At 48.4% G+C, this 21,796-nt stretch overlaps 1 protein-coding gene across 8 annotated transcripts in view; it reads right to left on the bottom strand.

Moving 5' to 3' along the window:
* Positions 1–18,432, bottom strand: part of VIPR2 (vasoactive intestinal peptide receptor 2) — a 104,812-nt gene extending 86,380 nt beyond the window's left edge. For 4 of the 8 annotated variants that reach the window (XM_035254216.3, XM_035254226.3, XM_009002748.5 and 1 more), the window contains exons 1-2: positions 17,595–17,846; positions 15,219–15,318 (exon numbers count right to left, since the gene is read on the bottom strand). In XM_035254216.3, the coding sequence (XP_035110107.1) occupies positions 15,219–15,318; positions 17,595–17,645 (151 nt within the window). In that variant the 5' untranslated portion in view covers positions 17,646–17,846. Of the gene's footprint in view, positions 1–15,218; positions 15,319–16,543; positions 16,956–17,070; positions 17,308–17,594; positions 17,847–18,351 lie in introns of those variants that run through there. The other 4 variants (XM_035254217.3, XM_035254222.3, XM_035254224.3 and 1 more) reach the window with 3 other exon arrangements.
* Positions 18,433–21,796: the final 3,364 nt, after the last annotated feature.

Raw genomic sequence — 21,796 nt, 5'->3', positions numbered from 1 at the left:
TGTATGGAGTTCTGGAGGTCACTTCCTAACCATGTGACAAAGAACATAACAGGAGGTCAAGGGCACGACGGGCAGCAGGATGGTGTGCTGGGAGATGCACCAGCAGGCTCAGAGCCTCCCCAGATGTCTTCCTCCCAAAAGCCTTGGACCTGAATCTAATCAAGCCTTTAGCACTAAATTCTAGTTCAAAAGAACCACAGAGAACAGAGGAAGAATTCGACACCAAAAGCAAATGCTGTGACAGAATGTGGGCTGGTTAGGGGACAGACCTGCCTGTTAAAATGCCTTCATTGTCAGGAGGCTCAGTCTTGGACCTCTAAGAGCCACAGGCCTGTAGCTGCACTCACACTGTTCCCCAAAATATGCCCTCTAGAATCTGTAAACACAGTCTGAGCAAATGCAGCAAAATGCTGCTGAATCCAGGTTGTGGAATGCGAGAGTATTCCACATATCCTTCCAACACCACGATTATAAAAGCTTTCAAACATTTATAAAGAAAACAGCATTTCCATGGTGGAAAACTGCTCATTAAGGTGAGACTGAAGACCAGGGTTCCTTTACCTGCAGAGTTCTGCCTGGCCCTGGAAAAGCAGGAGCTCATGGAATCCTGAGTCCTTGAGTGAGCAAGGCACCTGGGGAGGCTGTGATGGGAAGCTGCTGGCTCACCCAGCAGAGCTAGCTGGCTGCCTCCCAGGGGGACCCTGAGGTCATGCACCAAAGGCTACACAAACAGAACTGAGGCAGTGCCTGGCTGGTGGCAGAGATGAGGCTGCAAGGGGTGAGTGTGCTCCCATCAGAATCTCTCTTTGGGGTCTAGAAGTCATCTCCTGAGCCACCTGCTCCCCAGGGAAGAGACTGAACTGGATAAAAATAGGCCCAACAACAAAGCAGAGTGGACGCTCTCACCTCATTTTCTGCCACGGGGTGGGTCTGGAGGGTGCTGGCAGTGTTTCTGAGTCCCTGCCACTAACGGGAAAGCACAGGGTCACGTACAGGTGCAGAGCACACCTGTGGGCTGTTGTGTCTTCTCCGGAAAAACAACTGCTGAGCAAGGAGGTTTCCATATGAGCTCTAAAATGCAGATGTAACAGTTTCTAGAAAAACCAATTATTTTCATTTTGCCCATCAAAGCCATTGATCGTTTGTGACTATTATCAGTTTAAAGGACTAACAGCTTGATAGAGTGATTAACTGGTTGAACTGGGAAAATCTTTTTTTTTTTAACTTTTAATTAGGTTCTAGGGTACATATGCAGATTTGTTACATAGGTAAACTCATGTCATGGGAGTTTGTTGTACAGACTATTTCATCGCCCAGGTATTAAACCTAGTATTCAATAGTTATCTTTTCTGCTCCTTTCCCTCCAACTGGGGGAAGACCCCAGTGTTGGCCAGGTATGGTGGCTCATGCCTGTAATTCCAGGACTTTGAGAGGCTCAGGTGAGCAGATCACTAGGTCAAGAGATTGAGACCATCCTGGCCAACATAGTAAAACCCTGTCTCTACCCAAAATACAAAATTTAGCTGGGCATGGTGGTGGGTCCCTGTAGTTCCAGCTACTCGGGAGGCTGAGGCAGGAGAATCGCTTGAACCCAGGAGGTGGAGGTTGCAGTGAGTTGAGATCTCACCACTGCACTCCAGCCTGATGACAGAGCGAGATTCCATCTCAAAAAAAAAAAAAAAAAAAAGACTCCAGTGTCTGTTTCCTTCTTTGTGTTCATGAGTTCTCATTATTTAGCTTCTACTTGTAAGTGAGAATGTGTGGTATTTGGTTTTCTGTTCCTGCATTAGTTTGCTAAGGAAAATGGCCTTTAGCTTCATTTATGTTCCCACAATAGACAGGACCTCATCCTTTTTTATGGCTGCATAGTATTCCATGGTGTATATATACCACATTTTCTTTATCCAGTCTGTCACTGATGGGCATTAAGGTTGAGTCCATATCTTTGATATGGTGAATAGAGCTTCAGTGAACATTCAGGTGCATGTGTCTTTGTGGTAGAATGATTTATATTCCTCCTGGTATATATCCAGTAATGGGATTGCTGGGTCAAATGGTAGTCTGTGTTTAGGTCTTTGAGAAATTTCCAGTCTTCCACAATGGTTGAACTAATTTATACTCCTTCCAACGGTATATATATATTCCCTTTTCTCTGCAACCTTGCCAGCATCTGTTATTTTTTGACTTTTTAACAATAGCCATTCTGACTGTGTGAGATGGTATCTCATTATGGTTTGGATTTGCATTTCTCTAATGATCAGTGATGTTGAGCTTTTTTCCATATGCTTGTTGGTTGCATGTATGTTTTCTTTTGAAAAGTGTCTGTTCATGTCCTCTGCCCACTCTTTAATGGGGTTGTTTTTCTCTTGTAAATCTGTTTAAGTTTCTTATAGATGCTGGATTTAGACCTTTGTCAGGTGCATAGTTGAAAATGTTTTCTCCCCTTCTGTAGGTTGCCTGTTTACTCTGTTGATTGTTTCTTTTGCTGTGCAAAAGCTCTTTAGTTTAATTAGACCCCATTTGTCAATTTTTGCTTTTGTTGCTATTTCCTTTGGTATCGTTATCATGAAATCTTTGTCCATTCCTATGTTCAGGATGGTATTGCCTAGGTTGTCTTCCAGGGCTTTTATAGTTTGGGGTTTTACATTTAAGTCTTTAATCCATCTTGAGTTGATTTTTGTATATGGTGTAAGGAAGGAGTCCAGTTTCAATCTTCCACATATGACTAGACAGTTATCCTAGCACCATTTATTGAATAGGGAGTCTTTTCTCTATGGCTTATTTTTGTCAGCTTTGTTGAAGATCAGATGGTCATAGGTGTGCAGCCTTATTTCTGGGTTCTCTCTTCTGTTTCATTGGTCTATGTGCCTGTTTTTGTACCACTACCATGCTGTTTTGGTTATGGTAGCCCTGTAATATAGTCTGAGGTAGGGCAATGTGAGGCCTCCAGCTTTCTTCTTTTTGCTTAGGATTGTCTTAGCTGTTTGGGCTCTTTTTTTGGTCCCATATGAATTTTAAATTAGTTTTTTTCTAGTTCCATGAAGAATGCCATTAGTTGTTTAATAGGAATAGCACTGAATTTGTACATTGCTTTGAGCAGTATGGCCATTTTAATGATATTGATTCTTCCTGTCCATGAGCATGGGATGTTTTTCCATTTGTTTGTGTCATCTCTGATTACTTTGAGCAGTGTTTTATAATTCTCACTGCAGATACCTTTTACCTCCCTGGTTAGCTGTATTTCTAAGCATTTTGTTCTTTTTTTGGCAATTGTAAATGGGACTGCCTTTCCTGGTTTTGCTCTTAGTTTGGCTGTTGTTGGTGTATAGGAATGCTAGTGATTTCTGTATGTGAATTTTGTACCCTAAAACTTTGCTAAAGTTGTTTATCAGAAGAAGGAGCTTTTGTGATGAGACTGTCAGGTTTTCTACATATAGAATCTTGTTGTCTGCAAATGGGGATAGGTTGACTTCCTCTCTTCCTATTTGGATACGCTTTATTTTTTTCTTTTGCCTGATAGCCCTGGCTGGGACTTCCAATAGCATGTTAAATAGCAGTGGTGAGAGAGGGCATCTGAAAATCATTTTTAAAAAAATGCTTGTCCTCCGTGAACCATGGCCTTTGATCTGACCTGAATCATCCCAGACCAGACAAACTGACCCCTACCTGCTGACCTTGCAAAGCTGACTGGCATCCATGCCTACAGGGAGGACACAGTCTTTCCTGCAGTGTAAGATGTTCTTGGCCAGTCCACATGGTCTCTGGGTAAGGAGGACACAGGGAACTGTGGTTCTTTCCTCACTTTATGCTGGACCAGTGGGTGCCCAGGCCTGGAAAGGCCACAGAGCTGGTCCAGGGCAGCCTAACCCTCTGGTTATTCTCAGAGTCTGAGAAATCAGCACCTCCCACAGCAGCTGCCCACCTCAGTTCACTAGAAAATTCTCCAGTATGTCCTAGGGCCAAAATCTAGCTACTTGTGATTTCTATCCCCGACCCTAGTTCTGCTTTCTGGAGCCTTCGAGGGGCCGCTGCAGTTATGATACGCGGCAGTTCAGCATGATTTCCATCCCTGCCTTACTTTAACTTTCTACTCAGAGACCCTTCAAAATAACAGCATTCCTGGATACCTGGTGTTAGACTGGACACTCAGGGCCATCACTTCCCAGCCGGCCGGTCATGGTGTGAGCAGCTGCCGGGCCTGGGATGTCTGCCCCATCCATACCCTGGGACCCAGCTCTTATGACCTCACAGCCCAATCCTCCCCCAACCGCTGACTGCCCTGGAGTAGTTCTGAGCCTGCAGTGGCCTCCTTGTGCCCCCGTTCACACCAGGACCTCCCTTCAGTCCCCCAGATGACTGAGGTCCTCACAGCTAAGTAAAAACCTCTGCACGGCCCCTGCCACTCCCCTCCTGCCTCCAGGTCTCCCACCTGTGTGCTGGGACCCCTCCGCCCTCTTTCCAGCAGTCCCCACCGGAGGCACTTTCCTCGCCTCTGACCCTGCCTCCTTTGCTCTCCGTGAAATTTCTGGGGGAGTGTGCACCGCTGTCCTGCAGCCTGGATCCTGCCCTGCGGCCTGGCTCTGGCTCACTGGATCTTCAGAGGTGGCTCCTGGAGCTGCCATTCCCACACTTGCCACAAGGACATCTTTATCTCCCACCTGGACAAACTCAATCAGTGAGTTTCCTCACTCCCAGGAATGCCCTGATTCCTTCCAGAAATGACTGCTCTGTGGACCTTCTTGAAACACAGCTCACACACAAATCCCACTTCTCAGGAGCCTTCAGTGGTCTCAGCTCTGCAGGTTGGGCATGGTGACTGCTCCCCTCCCTCAAGTACTCCCTCCTCTCCTCCCTGCAGCTAAGCTCAGACCTGACATGGGCTTCTTCCACCTGCTGCACCCCAAAGCCCAGCACCCTTCGAGCTCCTTGGCAAGGGCAGCCTGAGCCCCAGTGTAAATAGTCTCTCCCGTGAGCTCCCACAGCACATTTTGGTGCCAGGAGACAATGGTCCTGGGGGCAATGGCACGCCTGTGTGCAGCTGTAAGAAGAATCCGTCACCACCCACCTGGGGGGACAGGGCCAGGTGACCAGCTTCACACTCTGTCCCCTCCAACTGGCCTCTGTTCTTCCCTCATGAAACTGCCTTCACAAAAATTATAAAAGTGAGAAAAAGATGGCAGTGAAAGAGACCTGATTTAACCCTCCCCCCACCATCTTGCTGGCCATGCAGAGCAAGAACCCCACAGTGTCCACATCCAGAGCTCAGGGGCTTGTAGTTGAGAGGTGGATGTTTTCGCAGAGCCAATGCCTGTGGTCCTGCCCACCCCATCAGGGAGTAGTGGTATAGAGACCCTCAGTGTTCTTGTAGCTGCATTCCAGAACTTTCTTGTCTTAGTGTTTATGGTAAACAAGGCTCCAGCGTGAAGCTGATGAAACAATGTGGGAAGCTAGACCTGACATCACCAGGTCCAGATTTCACAACCCTGTGGGACGTGAACTTGAGGGGTCTGGTAAACAAATCTTCCGCTGCCTCTGGAGATCTGAAATGGTATCCCACACTGCCAGGCTCCTGAAATCTCCCTGTCAGTGACATCTTTGAATGCTGCCTGTTCAGGTGACCAATTATAAAATACCCTGTTACTTTCAGTCCTACAGAATCCCAGTTATTCTAACACAAACACTGATTTTACAAATCTACCAAATGACAGGTTTTCTTTCTTTTTGTTCTAAAGATGCACATTTACATCATTTGTTCTTAAAATATTTGCAACTGAGATAAGGAAAGCTACATCTATGCATTCACTAAGCTGGGTATGATGCCAAATGCCATTTTAGAAATGCTGCAATCAAGAATGATGACAATAATTGCTTTTGGCAGAAACAGAGAGGGAAGAGCTTTTGGAGGGAAATACCCAAAGCAATTACCTGTCAAAACTAATAAAAGGAGCATACCCTGGAATGCATGGAGTACAGATACGAGAATGTGCTCTTCTCAGGAGACAATCAGCGGAGGTGTCAGATGACCACACGCTGGGAAGGGCATTAGCTGCAGCCAAGAGCTGAGAGACTAACTGCAGAGATCATCAGAGAAGGGGCTCTGGGTACGACAGTAACCCAACCATCCACAGAGGCAGAGAAACCAGGCAATACACCGTCCAACCAACAGGCTGCTCTTGATGACTTAGCACAGTTTTAAGACAAGCTCCATATACTTGGCAGTAATGAGCATTTATTTCTCTGGCAAATGTTTACTGAGCATCTGCTGCACTGCCAGGCACTGTACTATGGCAGGATCACCTGCCACTGTCTGGGGCTCCCTGGCCAGGGCTTTTCTTGCCAGAAAGGACAGCAAAGCTTAGCCCTGCAAACAGAGCCTCAATGTGGAGATTTGCTCCTAGCATCCTCCTGGCTGGTAAGTGTCCACTCCTGGTCCCCAAGAGAAACAGCTAAGCAGGAGGAGACAGTGCCCTGCAGCAGAGCAAGGTCTCCAAATGTGTTTAGAATGCTGCAGAGAATATTTTACAGGGAGTCAGATTTTTTTCAGACGACTCAGATAACACTGACATTCTTTCTCATTAGCACGCTACACGCATCCCACCCTCAACAGCCAGATGGTGAACTAGAGACTGTGCGTCGGGAAACACCATCTCCTGGAGCACTGCCCTTAGATGGCACCTGGAAACTGGCTCACAGCAGAATTCTGAATTTGAGAAACAGCAGTTTGATGATGCGTTGGGGTTCAGGTGGACTCCACAGACGGGGGGCACACTCTGGTACCTGAACAAACATTAAACCCACAACTCCAAACCCAGAAATAACCAAAACAATAAACAAGAGGGTTTTTCAAAGTAATGTATGTAAAGTCCAGACAGAACCTTTAATGCTCTGAATCCAGTAAAACCCAAACATCTAAATATGCTCCAGATTGAGCCCTGAGTCAGTCCAATACATGTGGTTGGGATCCCTGCCCAGCCATTGCTGCCTAAAGAGAAAGAATCATTGCAAACACCTAGAAGATGGGAGTCTGTCCCACGCCTGCAGCATCCTCGGGGCCTTCAGCTTCACACCAACAGGGCACTGAGTAAACGCATGTGGGGAGCAGGAAATCGGATGTGTGTGCTAAATCGTCTGCAAAATGCCTGAACCCTTCTCCTATCGAGATGTTTGCTGTTATTACCTTCAGAGACAAGCAGTGATTCCTTCCACATCAAATATTCTCAAACCCGTCCCCTGAACTCCTGCCATTCAGGACATGCTGGGGCCTCAGGGGTTAGGGTTCGGGCCACGCGAGGCCTGCCTTGGAGAGGGTGAACATTCAACGCCTCAGAGCATGTGGAGTTCTGCCATGCTATTCCAAGGACAATCTTCCATAGATTATGATCAGGACTTGAGTCACCTCCCAGATCATCCCAGAATATACATCCACAGTGCCAGAACAAGCCACCTACACCCACCTTGCAGCAGGGCCTGACTATGGGGCTCGGCAGGAATGGAGCCAGGTGAGGACACCTGGTACAGGTCTCTCCTTCTGGCCCCTGCTGCCTCTGCCCCTGCAGGATGTGATGGGGGCCACCACCCCAGCTTAGTCAGGGCCAGCAGCTGTGCTCAGGGTCTGCAGGCCAGCCGGTCACGATGTGAGCAGCTGCCGGGCCTGGGATGTCTGCCCCATCCATACCCTGGGACCCAGATCTTATGACCTCACAGCCCAATCCTCCCCCAACCCCTGACTACCCTGGAGTAGTTCTGAGCCTGCAGTGGCCTCCTTGTGCCCCCGTTCACACCAGGACCTCCCTTCAGTCCCCCAGATGACTGAGGTCCTCACAGCTAAGTAAAAACCTCTGCACGGCCCCTGCCACTCCCCTCCTGCCTCCAGGTCTCCCACCTGCATGCTGGGACCCCTCCGCCCTCTTTCCAGCAGTCCCCACCGGAGGCACTTTCCTCGCCTCTGACCCTGCCTCCTTTGCTCTCCGTGAAATTTCTGGGGGAGTGTGCACAGCTGTCCTGCAGCCTGGATCCTGCCCTGCGGCCTGGCTCTGGCTCACTGGATCTTCAGAGGTGGCTCCTGGAGCTGCCATTCCCACACTTGCCACAAGGACATCTTTATCTCCCACCTGGACAAACTCAATCAGTGAGTTTCCTCACTCCCAGGAATGCCCTGATTCCTTCCAGAAATGACTGCTCTGTGGACCTTCTTGAAACACAGCTCACACACAAATCCCACTTCTCAGGAGCCTTCAGTGGTCTCAGCTCTGCAGGTTGGGCATGGTGACTGCTCCCCTCCCTCAAGTACTCCCTCCTCTCCTCCCTGCAGCTAAGCTCAGACCTGACATGGGCTTCTTCTACCTGCTGCTCCCCAAAGCCCAGCACCCTTCGAGCTCCTTGGCAAGGGCAGCCTGAGCCCCAGTGTAAATAGTCTCTCCCGTGAGCTCCCACAGCACATTTTGGTGCCAGGAGACAATGGTCCTGGGGGCAATGGCACGCCTGTGTGCAGCTGTAAGAAGAATCCGTCACCACCCACCTGGGGGGACAGGGCCAGGTGACCAGCTTCACACTCTGTCCCCTCCAACTGGCCTCTGTTCTTCCCTCATGAAACTGCCTTCACAAAAATTATAAAAGTGAGAAAAAGATGGCAGTGAAAGAGACCTGATTTAACCACCCCCCACCATCTTGCCTCTAGAAGCCCTCAATTATTCCTGGGCTTAGGTCAAGCTAACTTTTGGAGACTTTTAGGTTATGGTTTAAGTGATAAGAGCCCTTCCCCCAAACTCAACCTTTGTAAAGCTAATGACAGATCACTGGGCTAGGGGAAGGAGAGGCGCCTGAATCCTGCTAAGGCACAGATATAAATTACCGCCAGCCATTATTCTGGACGTCATAAGGTATGCAACTTTCCCAATTACCCCCGCAGATGACATCACTACTGTGGAACCTATGATTGGCCTTTTGAATTATCTTTTCGGGGCTTTTGCACGTCTGACATCACGGCTTCACCTGGACCCACCAACCACCCTTGTAGCTCCACCCAGAAGTGATTCAGCCCACAGAGCACCACTTCTCACACCCCGAAGATGGTTCCCCAACCAGTCAGCAGCAAGCCCCGTTGCCTAGTCCTCCATACCCCAAACCACCTTTGAAAAACCCTAGCCTCTGAGCCTTTGATGAGGCTGATTTAAGTAACAACTCTGTCTCCCACCCGTGGCCAGCATCATGTCAATTAAATTCTTTCTTTACTGAAATGCTATAAATTGATTTTGTTTATGCAGTGGGCAGGACAAACCTATCGGGTGGTTATGTTCTCCGCTGGCAAGAAAAGAGCTACAGGTAAGTTACAGATCCTTTGGAAAGCTCTGTTAGTAATCTGGGATGGGAGGAAGGTTGCCTTGAAATTAACTGTTAATTCTGAGCCACAGAAGCACAGCCAACAGCAGGATACCTAAGTGGCTGCAGACATCTGAGCTTGCTGTGGACATGGCATCCAAGGCCTCGTCCCCTCTTCCAGACAGAACATGCTGCCTCTGCCCAGTCCATCTACACACAGAAAGGCAGAGAATGGGGTGGTCTGTGCCAGGGGTGTGTAGGAGAGACTCTGGCCAGTAGAACGAGGAGGGGTCATCAAATGTTAGAAAGAAGAAAGTGGGGCCCTGCCCTCAAACTTCAAAGAATCAACATAGACCAGAGAAGAGAAAATGCTGATTTCACAAAGTGGATGGTGAACAAATGGAAAACCTTATTTCCAGTGTAAAGGCAAATAGAAAAATCTCAGGACTCCCAATCTCTTTAAGGCAAAGGAAAAGTTAAGGATGGAGGTTAGTCACTCAATATCCCCTTCCAAATGAACTGCGGTGACCAGCATCACGTTTCAGCCCTCAAAAAGCAAACGGCCTCAGAGGTCTCTGAATGACTGCCCCCAGGGATCACTCGTAAATGAATTATTTACTGGCCTCCCATAAACAAAGACAATCCAATGATTAACTTTGGGTCTGTAACCTAAGTCTAGCTCCTAAGACCAAATTCTGTTCAATTCTACACTGATTATGTCAGTTACAAGCTTGTCTTCCCAGGTGCAGAATGACAAGATGAGATCAGTCATTTCCTCCACCCACCCAGAGATACCTGCCACTGTGCTCACTGCTCTCTAGCTGCATTTGGTGGTCACAGGGTAAGTCCCTCTAGAAGTTCGAGCTCCACACTTGCATCCTGAGCTCTCTGACTCCATAGGAGCAACTTTTATTCCAGAGGTCAGCCTGGGTCTGACAGGGACTGCACTGGAACCTGGTTTGGGATCCAGAGTTAAACTGGGTGTTCTACAGGAACTGGCCTGGGTCCAGTTGGAGGCCTCAGGCAAGAAAATGTGAGAAAAACAAGGAATTATGGGTTCATCAGAATCCATGGAGTCTGGGACACCCCAACTGGAACTCCAGGTAATTTTCTGTTCAGAAACTACAGACCCAGAGCCCGTGCCTTTCTAGAGAAATGGGTGCAGCTCAGGAGGATGGCTCTGAGTTACGGGGCCACAGTGGGAAGTTTATTCCAGATGAAATCATTCGCCTATGGGCACATTGAAGAAAAGGAATCCTGAGTGCCTACAACACCATGCAATACATTTTTTGATTGGTATACAGATTGATTTCAGACAGAATGACTCCAAAATTGTAGCCTCTCTAAAGGAATCTCTACAGCGCTTGAACAGTGAGGTGTCTCCCGGCCACTCCATAAACATGGCCTGCAGTACCGGTAAGGCTGACCCGACTACATGCAACTGTGCACAACTCCTTTCTGGAGAAAACTTACTGTCCTTTCTCCCACCTTAGAGTTGTTGAAAGCTTTAAAATGCAGCGTCAGGGAAATGACTCATCAGAAGGGAGAAGAAATGGGAACATTATAAAATAAAAACTGGCAAATGGAAAATCTTAAAAGTCCTTTTCATATGAATTAACAAAAGGCTTTGGCCATCCGAACAGGTAACTTTATCTGCCAAGAATACAATTTGGACCGACCAGTGAGTTTTATATTATTGTACCTGGCACAGGGCTACAATTAGAGAACAGAAGTCAGCAATCTCTGCATCTGTCTGTTTGGTTATTACATCTATATATATGTATGTTGTTTACATGTTATAGCATTTACCTCTGGATGCTATTATTAGAAATAATGTTAAAAGAGCTGCTTTACTGGCCTAGAGAAAATTAGGTCCTTGTATAAATTCAATATTTTGTCAGAAAAAAAACCCCAATGGTTTTAAGTTCATATGACTTGAGTAATCTTTAATAAATAAGAATATTGATGATTTAGTAGAAATGAACATTCTACCTAGCTGAGCTAGTCAAATAAGCTCATTATTCCTGTTAAAAAATTTGTCAACAAGAAAAATAAGCTGAGATGACAGGTAGTTTGATATTATGTGTCTGTTTAAAAACAGTTTCCAAAATATTTTTGAAAACTTGAAACTCTGAAATTATACTAGGCTAAATTAAATGATATTTACTACACATCTAGAGCATGCCCAAATACAATAAACTACGGAAATACTAGTTCCCAAAAAGAAGTTTAAGCTTAATTATTTTTGGTGTATTACGGGGGAACTGGAGCTACCTGGGTCTGCCGTGAGCGTGTCCTGTGCTGCGGAGGCACAGGCCATTTAGTAACTACGACGTCATGTACTTCCTAATTGACAGTGGATATTAATGTCACTAAGGATTAAGAACTTGAATTAACACATGCAATTAAAACCACTAGAAATAAAGATGAAAGCAAACAACTGTGTATGAAAGATGTGCAGAGAAATTAGGATGTGTTGTTAGTAAGGAGAAGTACACGAGGTCTGTATTTTAAGAAAAAAGAGAGTAATGTTATCTTAAAGCAAAATGACTGATGGTTCTAGCATAAAAATGAAGAAAATGAGTAAGACAAAAACTGAGGGGTTTACACAGTCATAGGAAGTCTGACAGAAGGAATTTTACGTGTGGCCAAATACTAAGATTAGAATTTTGTTTATAAGCTTTTTTTAAAGCTTAGTAAAGCACTGACACAAAGCTCATTTTGTCTCTGTTAATAGGACGATATTTTCTTAAATATTGGTCTTCTCTTAATTACAAAAGGTTTTTTTTTTTTCATTTTAAGAAATTGGCCTAGAAAACAATGATTTTGTATTTTGTCAGGATAACTTGAGTCTTTGATTAGTTAAGAAATGTGAGTCTTTAATATTAAAAAAATTATTTAATATTTTTTTATTAAATATTAATTAAATACAGTGACTTGTGCCTGTAATCTCAGCACTTTGGGAGGCTGACGCAGGCAGATCACTTGTGGAGTTCGAGACCAGCCTGGCCAAGATGGTGAAACCCCATCTCTACCAAAAATACAAAAAATTAGGTGGGCATGGCAGCACATGCCAGTAATTCCAGCTACTTGGGAGGCTAAGGCAGGACAATCGCTTGAACCCAGGAGGCAAAGGTTGCAGTGAGGTGAGATTGTACCCCTGTACTCCAGTCTGGGGACAGAGTGAGACTCCATCTTAAAAAAAAAAAAATAATAAAATAATAAAATAAAAATAATATATAAAAAAGAAAGTTCTTTTTTTACAATCTGATATCTGTTCCATAAAAACCTGCTGAAAAAATGTTAATAAATGAGAGAAGGCTGGGCACAGTGGCTCAGGCCTGTAATTCCAGCACTTTGGGAGGTCAGGGTGGTGGATCACCTGAGGTCAGAAGTTCGAAACCAGCCTGGCCACCATGGCAAAACTCTGTGCCTACTAAAAATAAAAAAATTAGCTGGGCGTGGTGGTAGGCGCCTGTAATCCCAGCTACTCGTGAGGCTGAGGCAGGAGATTTGCTTGAACACGGGAGGCAGAGGTTGCAGTGAGCCAAGATCACCCATTGCACTCCAGCCTGGGCAACAAGTGAAACTCCATCTCAGAAAAAAAAAAAATAAATGAAAAGATCAACCAATGCATCAGTAAACGTCAGCAGGATGGTTTCATTTCCATTCATCCCATGACATGAGGCAACCCTCAAACATACAGGCCCTGGCCATGTAGCCTTTGGAGCATCACAGGAACTGGGTATTGACCCAGAAAACGCTACAAATCCTTGCCATCAAAGAGGTTCAAGTCCAAGTCCCCTTCAGGAAGAGCTGCAATCTGCTCAAGTGTCTCAGTTTGCCTCTGTTGCTTATAAGAACATACCTGAAACTGGGTAAGTTGTAAAGAAAAGGTTATTTATTTCTTACATTTATGAGGATGGAGAAGTCTAAGGTTGAGTGGCTACAATGGTGAGGGCTTTCTTGCTGGTGGGGACTCTTTAGGGTCCCCAGGTGGTACAGAGCATCAGGTAGTGAGGGGGCCAAGCGTGCCAACCCAGGTCTCTCTAGCTCTTTTTATAAAGCCACCAGCTCTTCCATGAAAATTCATTAACCCACTGATCTATTAATGGATTAACCTTTACATGGGTGGAGGCTTCATGACCCAATCAGATCTTCAAGGCCTGACTCTTGGGCCTGCATCTGAACCTGCTCAAGCTTGTGTGGGGCTGAGTGACTCCCTGGGACCTCTGGCCCCTGGTGTCCGCTGTGGCTCACACACAGATCACTCAGTGAGGAAGAGCCCCTATGAACAGTTTAAATATGCTGACCCGGCTTTGGGTGAGGGTGCCCCAGGAGGCGTCTCCAACCTGGGGATAAGCTATGGTCCAGCTACCATGCAGAGAGCCATCAGATGGCTCTGGGCTCCCTCAAAATGTATTTTTTAAATGTATTGTTTACAAGCTTTTAAGAAAGTAAAATGTTTTACATAAATCTGCATTTATGAAAACATGAAGCTGGGCAATTTGGGACCTGGAGGTGATGAGGGCTGTCCAGGCCTCCAAGCCCCCAGGCCCCCAGGCCCCCGGTAACCCTAAAAGCTCATCTCTTCTTAGGACTACTTTTCCTAACTCAGATTTTTCACTGGGAAGAACGAGCCACAGCTGCTCATCCATCCACATCTCCTCGGCCGCATCAGTGTTTCACAGGAGAGACTCTCCGCGTGGTTTCAGCCAAGTTAGTTTATTTGCCTTTCTCTGGACAGGGTTCAACCAGACAATGTGGAAGATGTGGGCAGAGCTAGGCACGCACCACAGAATCACTGATCTTCAAAGCCAGAAGCAGCCCTAGAGGCAGAGCCACTTAGTTCAGACTGGGACATGGTGGCTCAGAGGGGAACGGGAAGTGGGGAACACCTGTTTAGTTACAATCTACAGTCCCACGTCCCATGTGGAGACCACTGGCCGCCTGTGGCTCCTGAACCTTGAAATGGGGTCCACGCTGTGTTGTGCTGTAAGCACAAAAAGCACACTGGACTTGTAAGACTTAGCATAAAATAAGAACATAACATTGATAATTTTAGGTTGATTATACGTCGAAATGTTAAGGATTCAGATTTATTCAGGTAGACAAAAGATACTATTAAAATTAATCTCTTATGCTTCTTTTTACTTCTTGTAATGTGGCTTGCATTCTATTTCTGCTGGGCAGGGCTATTCTTGAATAAAGCCCACCATCTGAGGCCCTCTACAGGACACCAGACTGTTTCAATGCAGATTTAATTTCTTTCTTCAAGAGGAGAAAATCATGACAAAGAGCAGAGAAAGCTGACGGACAAAGGCCTTGCTGCTATTTATAGGCGGGGTGCTATCCCAGGGCACAGAATCTATAAACAGGTTGTTAGCAGGCCGGGTCTGGGGCATGATGGCGCAGCATGCCTCTGTCAAACCGGAGAAGACAGTGTTCACCGCAGGCCCATCTTCAGGACAACTAAAGACTCATTTTTCTGTTTGCTTTCTGCCAAATATCCACCATCCTTGACCAGATCAAAATCATCTGTGCTATAACTAAGAAGTTAAAGGCAGAATTCAGATAAATGCTTATCCCCTGGAAAACTGGAGCTGTTTTTGTAAAGCATAACAAAGCCCATGAAGAAATTGTTTTAGTAACTGTTGCTATCATCTCAAACCATGGAAACTGTTACTGCTAAGGATTCAGGTTTTCTAAGGTGTGTGTGAAGACCCTACCTATCCAACACTCTGTGAGTTTTAGCTCCAGTAGTTCAGTAACAAACAATGGGAAGTGACCTTTCTTTCTTTCTTTTAAGATGCAGGTGGTGACCCCGAACCACAGCTGAGTGTGCATATTCCCAGGTTAGAATGTCACTGGAGTTCCTTCTCACAAGCTCTCTACCTTACCTTTGGGTTTTTCTGTTTGAGACCTCAGAAGCTCTGCACATCTTGTTTCTTCCTCCTGTATTTCCAGATGAAATCGGCATTCTGGGTGAATGCTGTTCACCTGTTCAAGGTTAAAAGAAATATTCATAACTAAAAATTCCACGATAAGAGGAAAACAAGCAAACTTCTACAAAAACACCCAAAAACCGCACAGTTTTAAACCGCTTCCAAACTAAAATTCATTTAAAACCAATCACCTTCATTTTTCTGGCGTTTCTTAAACTTCACTATTTACTTTGTAAAGTTATCTTATAACAAGTACAAAATCTAATAGATTTCTTTTTTTTCTGGGCAGGAAATAAACTTGCTAACATGACACATTGGATGTTGTTCAGTACTAATATGGAGGCAACAGAGCCCTTCACTCCACTAATCCCTGGACACCCGGGTCCTCCATGTCACAGCCTTTGGTTTGGTTTAAGTGGATGGATGCCTGTGGACTGTGCAGCTTTCTGCAGATAGCTTCCACCAGGGAAAGAAAGAGCTGGATAGCAGGGCTTTATTTGTAAAGGCTTTGGTATACTTTCAAAGCTTAACCCTATAACTACAGATAAAACTGCAGTCATTTTGACTAGAATTTGCAGTGGAAGAGATATTCAAGAAGATCAGCAAGATGAGGAGGGAGGCAGAGGTGGGGGAGTCACACCATTGTGGCCTCACGAAGAAGAGGGAGCGATTTCCAGGCAGGCTCCATCAGGGGAGCTAAAGATGCTACAAAGATGGTAATTAACCTTGTCTGTGAATGCGAGAAGACAGAACTACATAACGGTTCCTCTCAGAAGGCACGGTTTCTACCAAGATCAACACGCTTGCATTTCGCGCCCACCCCTAGTCAGCACCGGGCCTGCCAAGCAGCCTTCGGGGCTTAAGGAGGGCTCTACGCACCCATCCTTCTGGTCTTGATCTTCCCCCTCCCCCGCACAGACCAAAACTCTACTCGTACAAAAGTAATAACTAAAGAGAGTCATACTCTTGGGTGTATTATGGCCATGGATGTCCAGTTACCTTACTACTGACATGGTCAGTAACAGTTCCAACCACAAACACAATTTCCTAAAGAATTAAGGGGAAAACAACGCTGGACCTTTTGCCGCCTTTGGCCTCATTTAAAAGAGGGAGCCTAGCTTGCTTCTAGCTCATGACCGAAGCAGCACCAGGCCAGACTCTGGGCTCCAGGTCCTCTGTTTTCATGCAGGGAAAGTCAGTGGCTTAAATTTCAGAATTAAGGAAATTATATTGATGTAAAAAGAAAAAACTCTGTAAAGGTATAAATGACATTACAATACCTGACGCTCCTGGAAAATGCAGAACAATCACTCCTCTTAGGCATTTTAGCAATGAAAGCAGCATTCACCATGATAAGGATCGCTCCGTAAAGCGCCCACCCCGGAGTGGGAAAGCCTGGCTGCGCCTCTGCTCAAGGCCAGGGAGTGCAGCTCGCGCCCCGCTGAGCACCGGGCGTCCCGGAAACAACCCGGTCCTGTTGGCGGCAGCAGGGCTCTCCCAGCCACAGAGAGGCCGCGCATCCCTCCAGACCCACCTTGGCCGCGACGCCAGGAAAGCCGCGCGCACTGCAAACCCGCTTGGGTCTCCGAGAGGAAAGCAAGAAACAAGGCTCGGATTTTCTTTTCCTTGTCTCTTTCTCTCTCTTTCTCTCTCTCTCTCTCTCTCTCTCTCTCTCTCTCTCTCTCTCTCTCCTTTCTTCCTTCCTTCCTCCCTTCCTCTCTTTCTCTCTTTCTTTCTTTTTTGTAAAGGTTCACAAAGTGGGTAATTCAGAACGCCGTGTGTGAAAGCACTCATTCAACAAACTTACGCGCAGTTATTTCCTCCCGTGCTCTTGGGAAACAAAGCAACTATTTCCAAAAGGAAACTTTCCCCAGCCAACGCCACGTCTCCCCGACACTAAAACACAGACCAGTAAGTACAAGGAGGTGGCCGAGGATCTGCGGCCAATGCCAACCCCGATCCCAACGAAACGCTCAGGTGCCCGAAGCTCCCAGCTCCCGGGACGGCCCGAATGAGCTCATCGTGGACGCGTCCAGGAAGGAACGATCCCGTTTCCAGCAAACCCCGAAATGCAGGGCGCAGGGAGAGGCGGAGGCAGCCTCCCAACCCGGGTCCCACAACCTGGCAGGGCCGGAGCCCAGCGGACCCCGAGCGACCCCACTCCCTCTCCCGGACCCCGGACCCCGGACCCCGGACCCCAGGCAGGCAGGGAGAGTCCCCACGCCCGCGCCAGGACCCGGGAGGAAGGCGAAGCCCGGCGGGAGGAGCGCTCTTCTCGGAAGGGGAGCCCCGGCTTGGGGTGCAGGTCGCGGGGATCGCAGGCGCACTCACGGGGACGAGCAGCCAGCAGGTCAGCAGCGCGGGCGGCAGCAGCGCCCGCATCCCGAGCTCGGCTTGCCGGGGGCCACCCAGTGCCGGCCGCCTCCGTCCCGAGTCCCCGCGGCTCCGCCGCCCCCAGGATGCGCTGGCCCCGAGTCCTCGGAGACCGCGGTCCCAGCACCCCAGGCTCCAGCCGCCGAAGCCCGCGCGTGCCCCGCAGCTGTAGCCGGGAGTCCCGAGCGCGTGGGCCTACCCTCACCAGGCGCTGGAGCGCGCGCCACGCCCGCCCGTCCCCGCCCCGCGCCCTGTCCCCGCCCCGCGCCCCCCTCACACTCCCGTCTTCCTCCTCCCCCGAGACCCCAGCTCCGCGCTCCCCTCCTGGCGGCGCCTCCCAGGTTCTGTGGGCGGAGGGGCAGGGAAGGGGATGCTCGGTGCGCGCCTGGCTCGGGGTGGGAAGAACCTGGAAAAAGGCCCGCGGGGCGGGGAGGGAGGACCCGGCCAGGTGTGCGCGCTCGGAAGGAGCGAGGCCTTGGCCGCTGGTTGCCTGCACCTGCCTCGCTAAATAACTGCGGAAGCCCGAGAAAGCGTCCAGAAACCCGTCCAGGGTGGGTGCGCTGTCTTTGTAGCGGGTGGGGCAGGGTTGGGACGTCTGAAAATTGAGAAAATTAGGGTGCGTTTCGGTGGGGACCCAGGAACAGCCTCAACAGACCAAGTCAGGTTGGACAGAAAACCGGAGAAAAACGCAGACGGAGGGGCAGGGGGTCCCAACCTCGGCTCGGCTGCTGGTTTTGTGTCCTGCGTTTGCAGCGCGGGGAGTCGTCCTCTCCCCGCACACGCGGCGGCGGGACTCAGGCGGGGCCACTGGGGCCGCCCGCCTGCCCCACGCAGGACTGCGCCGCCTCCCGAGGAGCCCGCAGGGCCAGCCCAGGAGAGCAGGCGTCACCCAGCAAGGGGAAGGCACTGGAAATGAGAGACGAAAGCTAATTTTGTGTGTGTTTTTTTTTTAAATTTGGAAATAATTTCAAACGTACACAAAAATTAGAAGAATAAGAATAGTACAAAGAACTCTTTTTACCCTTCATCTGGATTCAGTCATTAACACTGACCTTGTTGGGCTTATTTGCTTCTCTCTGATCCCCCGTGTTCACAGATATCGATTTTTCTGTCATCTGATGTTTATCATCCACATCATCTATCCATCTGTCATATGCTGTCACCTGTCCATCATGCACCTGTCCTGTACCTTTTTATTATCTACCTATCACCTATCACCTACCTGTCATCTATTATCTATCATCTATTCATCTGTTACGTACCTATCATCTATTATTTGCCTGTCATTTGTCATCTACCTATCATCTAGCTGTAACCTTTCACCTACTTATTTATCACCTATCATCTGTCATTTATGATCTATCCATCTATCATGTACCAATCATCTACAATCTACCTATCATCTGTCTGACATCTATTACTACCATCTACCTATTTATTATCTGTCATCTACCTGTCATTTATCTATGATCTATCCATGTATCATGTACCTTTACATCATCTATCATCTTCCTATCTATGGTCTGTGATCTATCATCTGTCTATCTGTCATTTTTCTGGGATCTATCATATCTGTGATCTGCCTGTCGTCAATCATCTGTCATCTGCCTGTCATTTATGTGCTACCTGTTATCTCTCTGGCTTCATCCATGTGTATCTAATGGGAAACTGATGAAGAAGGAGACCTGGGCCATGGGTGACAGCTTGGCTTATGAAGAAAGCTTGTGACGCTGGGTTCCTTCGATGAACGCATCTTCTCCTCCTGGTTCCACCCTGGGAAAGCCATAAACTTGGAGTTACTTGTGCATTGGAGGGGAGTGAGAGTGGGTGGAGGGGAGAGTGTGAGTAGGCAGAGGGAGAGTGAGTAGGTGGAGGAAGAGTGTGAGTGTGTGAGGGGAGTGTGAGTGTGTGAGGGGAGTGAATGGGCCAAGGGGAGTGTGGGTGGGTGGCCGAGTGTGGGGTGCAGAGCCTTTCCCGCAGATGGGACATCTTGGGGAGAAGAGCTGAGAGCAGTGATTGTGCCAGGAGTTTAGCGGGGTGGCAGCAGGGAGACTGCCAATTCTGGAGGCTCCGACGTAGTGAAAGGCACACACGGTGGGAGTCAAGTTCACCCTACAAAACAGATTCCGCCACAAGAGGCTCCTCCTGTTCCAACTGCTCTGAACCTGCTCAGAATTCCCACAGATGATGGGATGGCTCCTACTTATGTGTGTCAAAGATCACTCCAACTCTGTTGGGCGAATGCCCTCTCCTTCAGGATGGTTCACACTTCCTCCTCCCAGAGCCCCTGTGTCCTCAGGGCAGAGAAGACTCCCTTTCCCGGCCTCTGCTGGTGCCTGACTCCTGGTGCTGTGGTCTTTGGTCTGGGCCTCAGGCGTGGTCCGCCCCTGACTGAGCTTATGCACCCAGCAGAAGCCTGGGTTCTGCCTCCTGCTCCCACCAAGGTTTCTTCTCCCCATAACCAGGTCTCTTTTTGCCACACCTTCTTTCCCTTGCACCTCCACCTGCCTCCATCCTGGGGCATTCTGGAGGGGCTGGGACCCCTGAGGTGCTTTTCAGTTTCTCATCCTGCCCCCTGGACATGCCCTCCAAGGTCACCCACTTCCCTGCTGCTTCCCACACTGGCAGCTGCCCTGGCTTTTCCAGGCTGAGCTCTGATGGGAGAATCAAATCTCTGGCAGACACTGGCGGAAACTGAGCAGCTACTTGTGTGTTTTCCTCATGAAGCAGAAGCCTGGAACCCAATGACACGTCAGGGGAAGCCTCGGGGCTTCATGATTAGAACAGAGTGAAAGATACACCTTTTAATCACTTTTAAAAAGGTGCCATGCTAGTACTGCATGTTCTTCCAAAAGAGGAACGAAGCTTCCCAGAAACACGACTCTCTGAGATCCTTCTGGTGTCTCTGCCACATCCAGATGAGTACTTTGGGTTCTAGAGACCACATCTGCCTGGGTAGTGGAGATGGGCGCCCCAGAGGACGATGCTAACCTCAGGGGTGCCCCAGCCAGGCCGTTTTTAGCTTGTACTGCGAAGAAACTCATCATTTGCCTGTGTCCCTCTTTTTGTATCTTTTAAAACCTAAATATTAGACTTAAAAACATTGCTTCCTTCACCCTCTTGACAAAAAGCCTAGGATGTTGGAAAACATCATCAGCTTTAATCTCTTTTTTCACTCCAAGCTGTGAAATTTTGGGAGGAACCTCAGGGGTCTGGGAGCTGCTGGAAGGACACCTTGGATGGTTTGTCCAAGAGCTGGCCACACACCAGCACATGGCACAGCCCTGGCCGGGGCCCCTCTCCCACCCCAGGATGATGGGACTCACAGAGGCAGGCTGCCAGCCTCTGCCTCCTGATCGTGACCAGTTCTTCCAGGAGGGGTCTCTTTCTCCTCTCCTAGGGCCCTGACTGTTGCCATCTTCCACTTTCTCAGACCAGCCAGACTCAGAGTTCTCTAAACTTCCCTTTACAAGGAGGTGTTGCCATTTTCTTGGAGAACCATTCAGGGCTTGATATAATATGACACAATATTTAGAGAGGTTATTTGATGTCTGCCCCTCCACTGACTGCTCAGCCTTGGGGTTTGCACAGTAGGTGTTTCCTGTTTGTGGACGAGCAAGTGGGCAGATGTGTGAGTGACTCCTGGTTACACTCACTCCAGTCTGGGAGGCTTCAGCCAGCGGCTGCCAAGACAGCAGGCCCCTCCCTGAGCACTCCCCTCAAGCCCAGCCCAGAGCCCTCACTTTGCTCCACAGGCTGGGAGCAGGTCAGCAGGGCTGCCCTCCAGACCCTGCCCCTCTGCCAGGGCCTTCTGGTTTTCTGGGTTGTGCTCTTCTCTCCTATTCCCTTTCAAAGGAGAAGTAAAAGGTGTTGAATTGCTAACACTTGTGTGTGAATTGGTAAACCAGAACTTTCTTTTTTCAGAGGCGAGGCCTGGGTAGGGCCTGGTGAGAGGAGGGAGAAATCTGTCAGCTGAGCCCCCCTGGCCATTATCTGCAGCACCAGTCACGCATTTGTCATGTGCCAAAATTCTGAGGGTGTGGAGGATCCACGGAGCATGGGGAAGGGGAGACAGGGTGAAAGGAGGGTCCTGGGAGTGACAGGGAGACCCTGCAGGGCTGAGAGGCCCATGATTCCAGGCCAGAGGGTCCTGGATCTTC

This window comes from Callithrix jacchus, chromosome 11 (assembly GCF_049354715.1).
Source record: "Callithrix jacchus isolate 240 chromosome 11, calJac240_pri, whole genome shotgun sequence".
Classification (NCBI taxonomy): Eukaryota; Metazoa; Chordata; class Mammalia; order Primates; family Cebidae; genus Callithrix; species Callithrix jacchus.
Note: the sequence above shows the minus strand (reverse complement) of the source record. Positions and strands in the feature narration are given on the sequence as shown.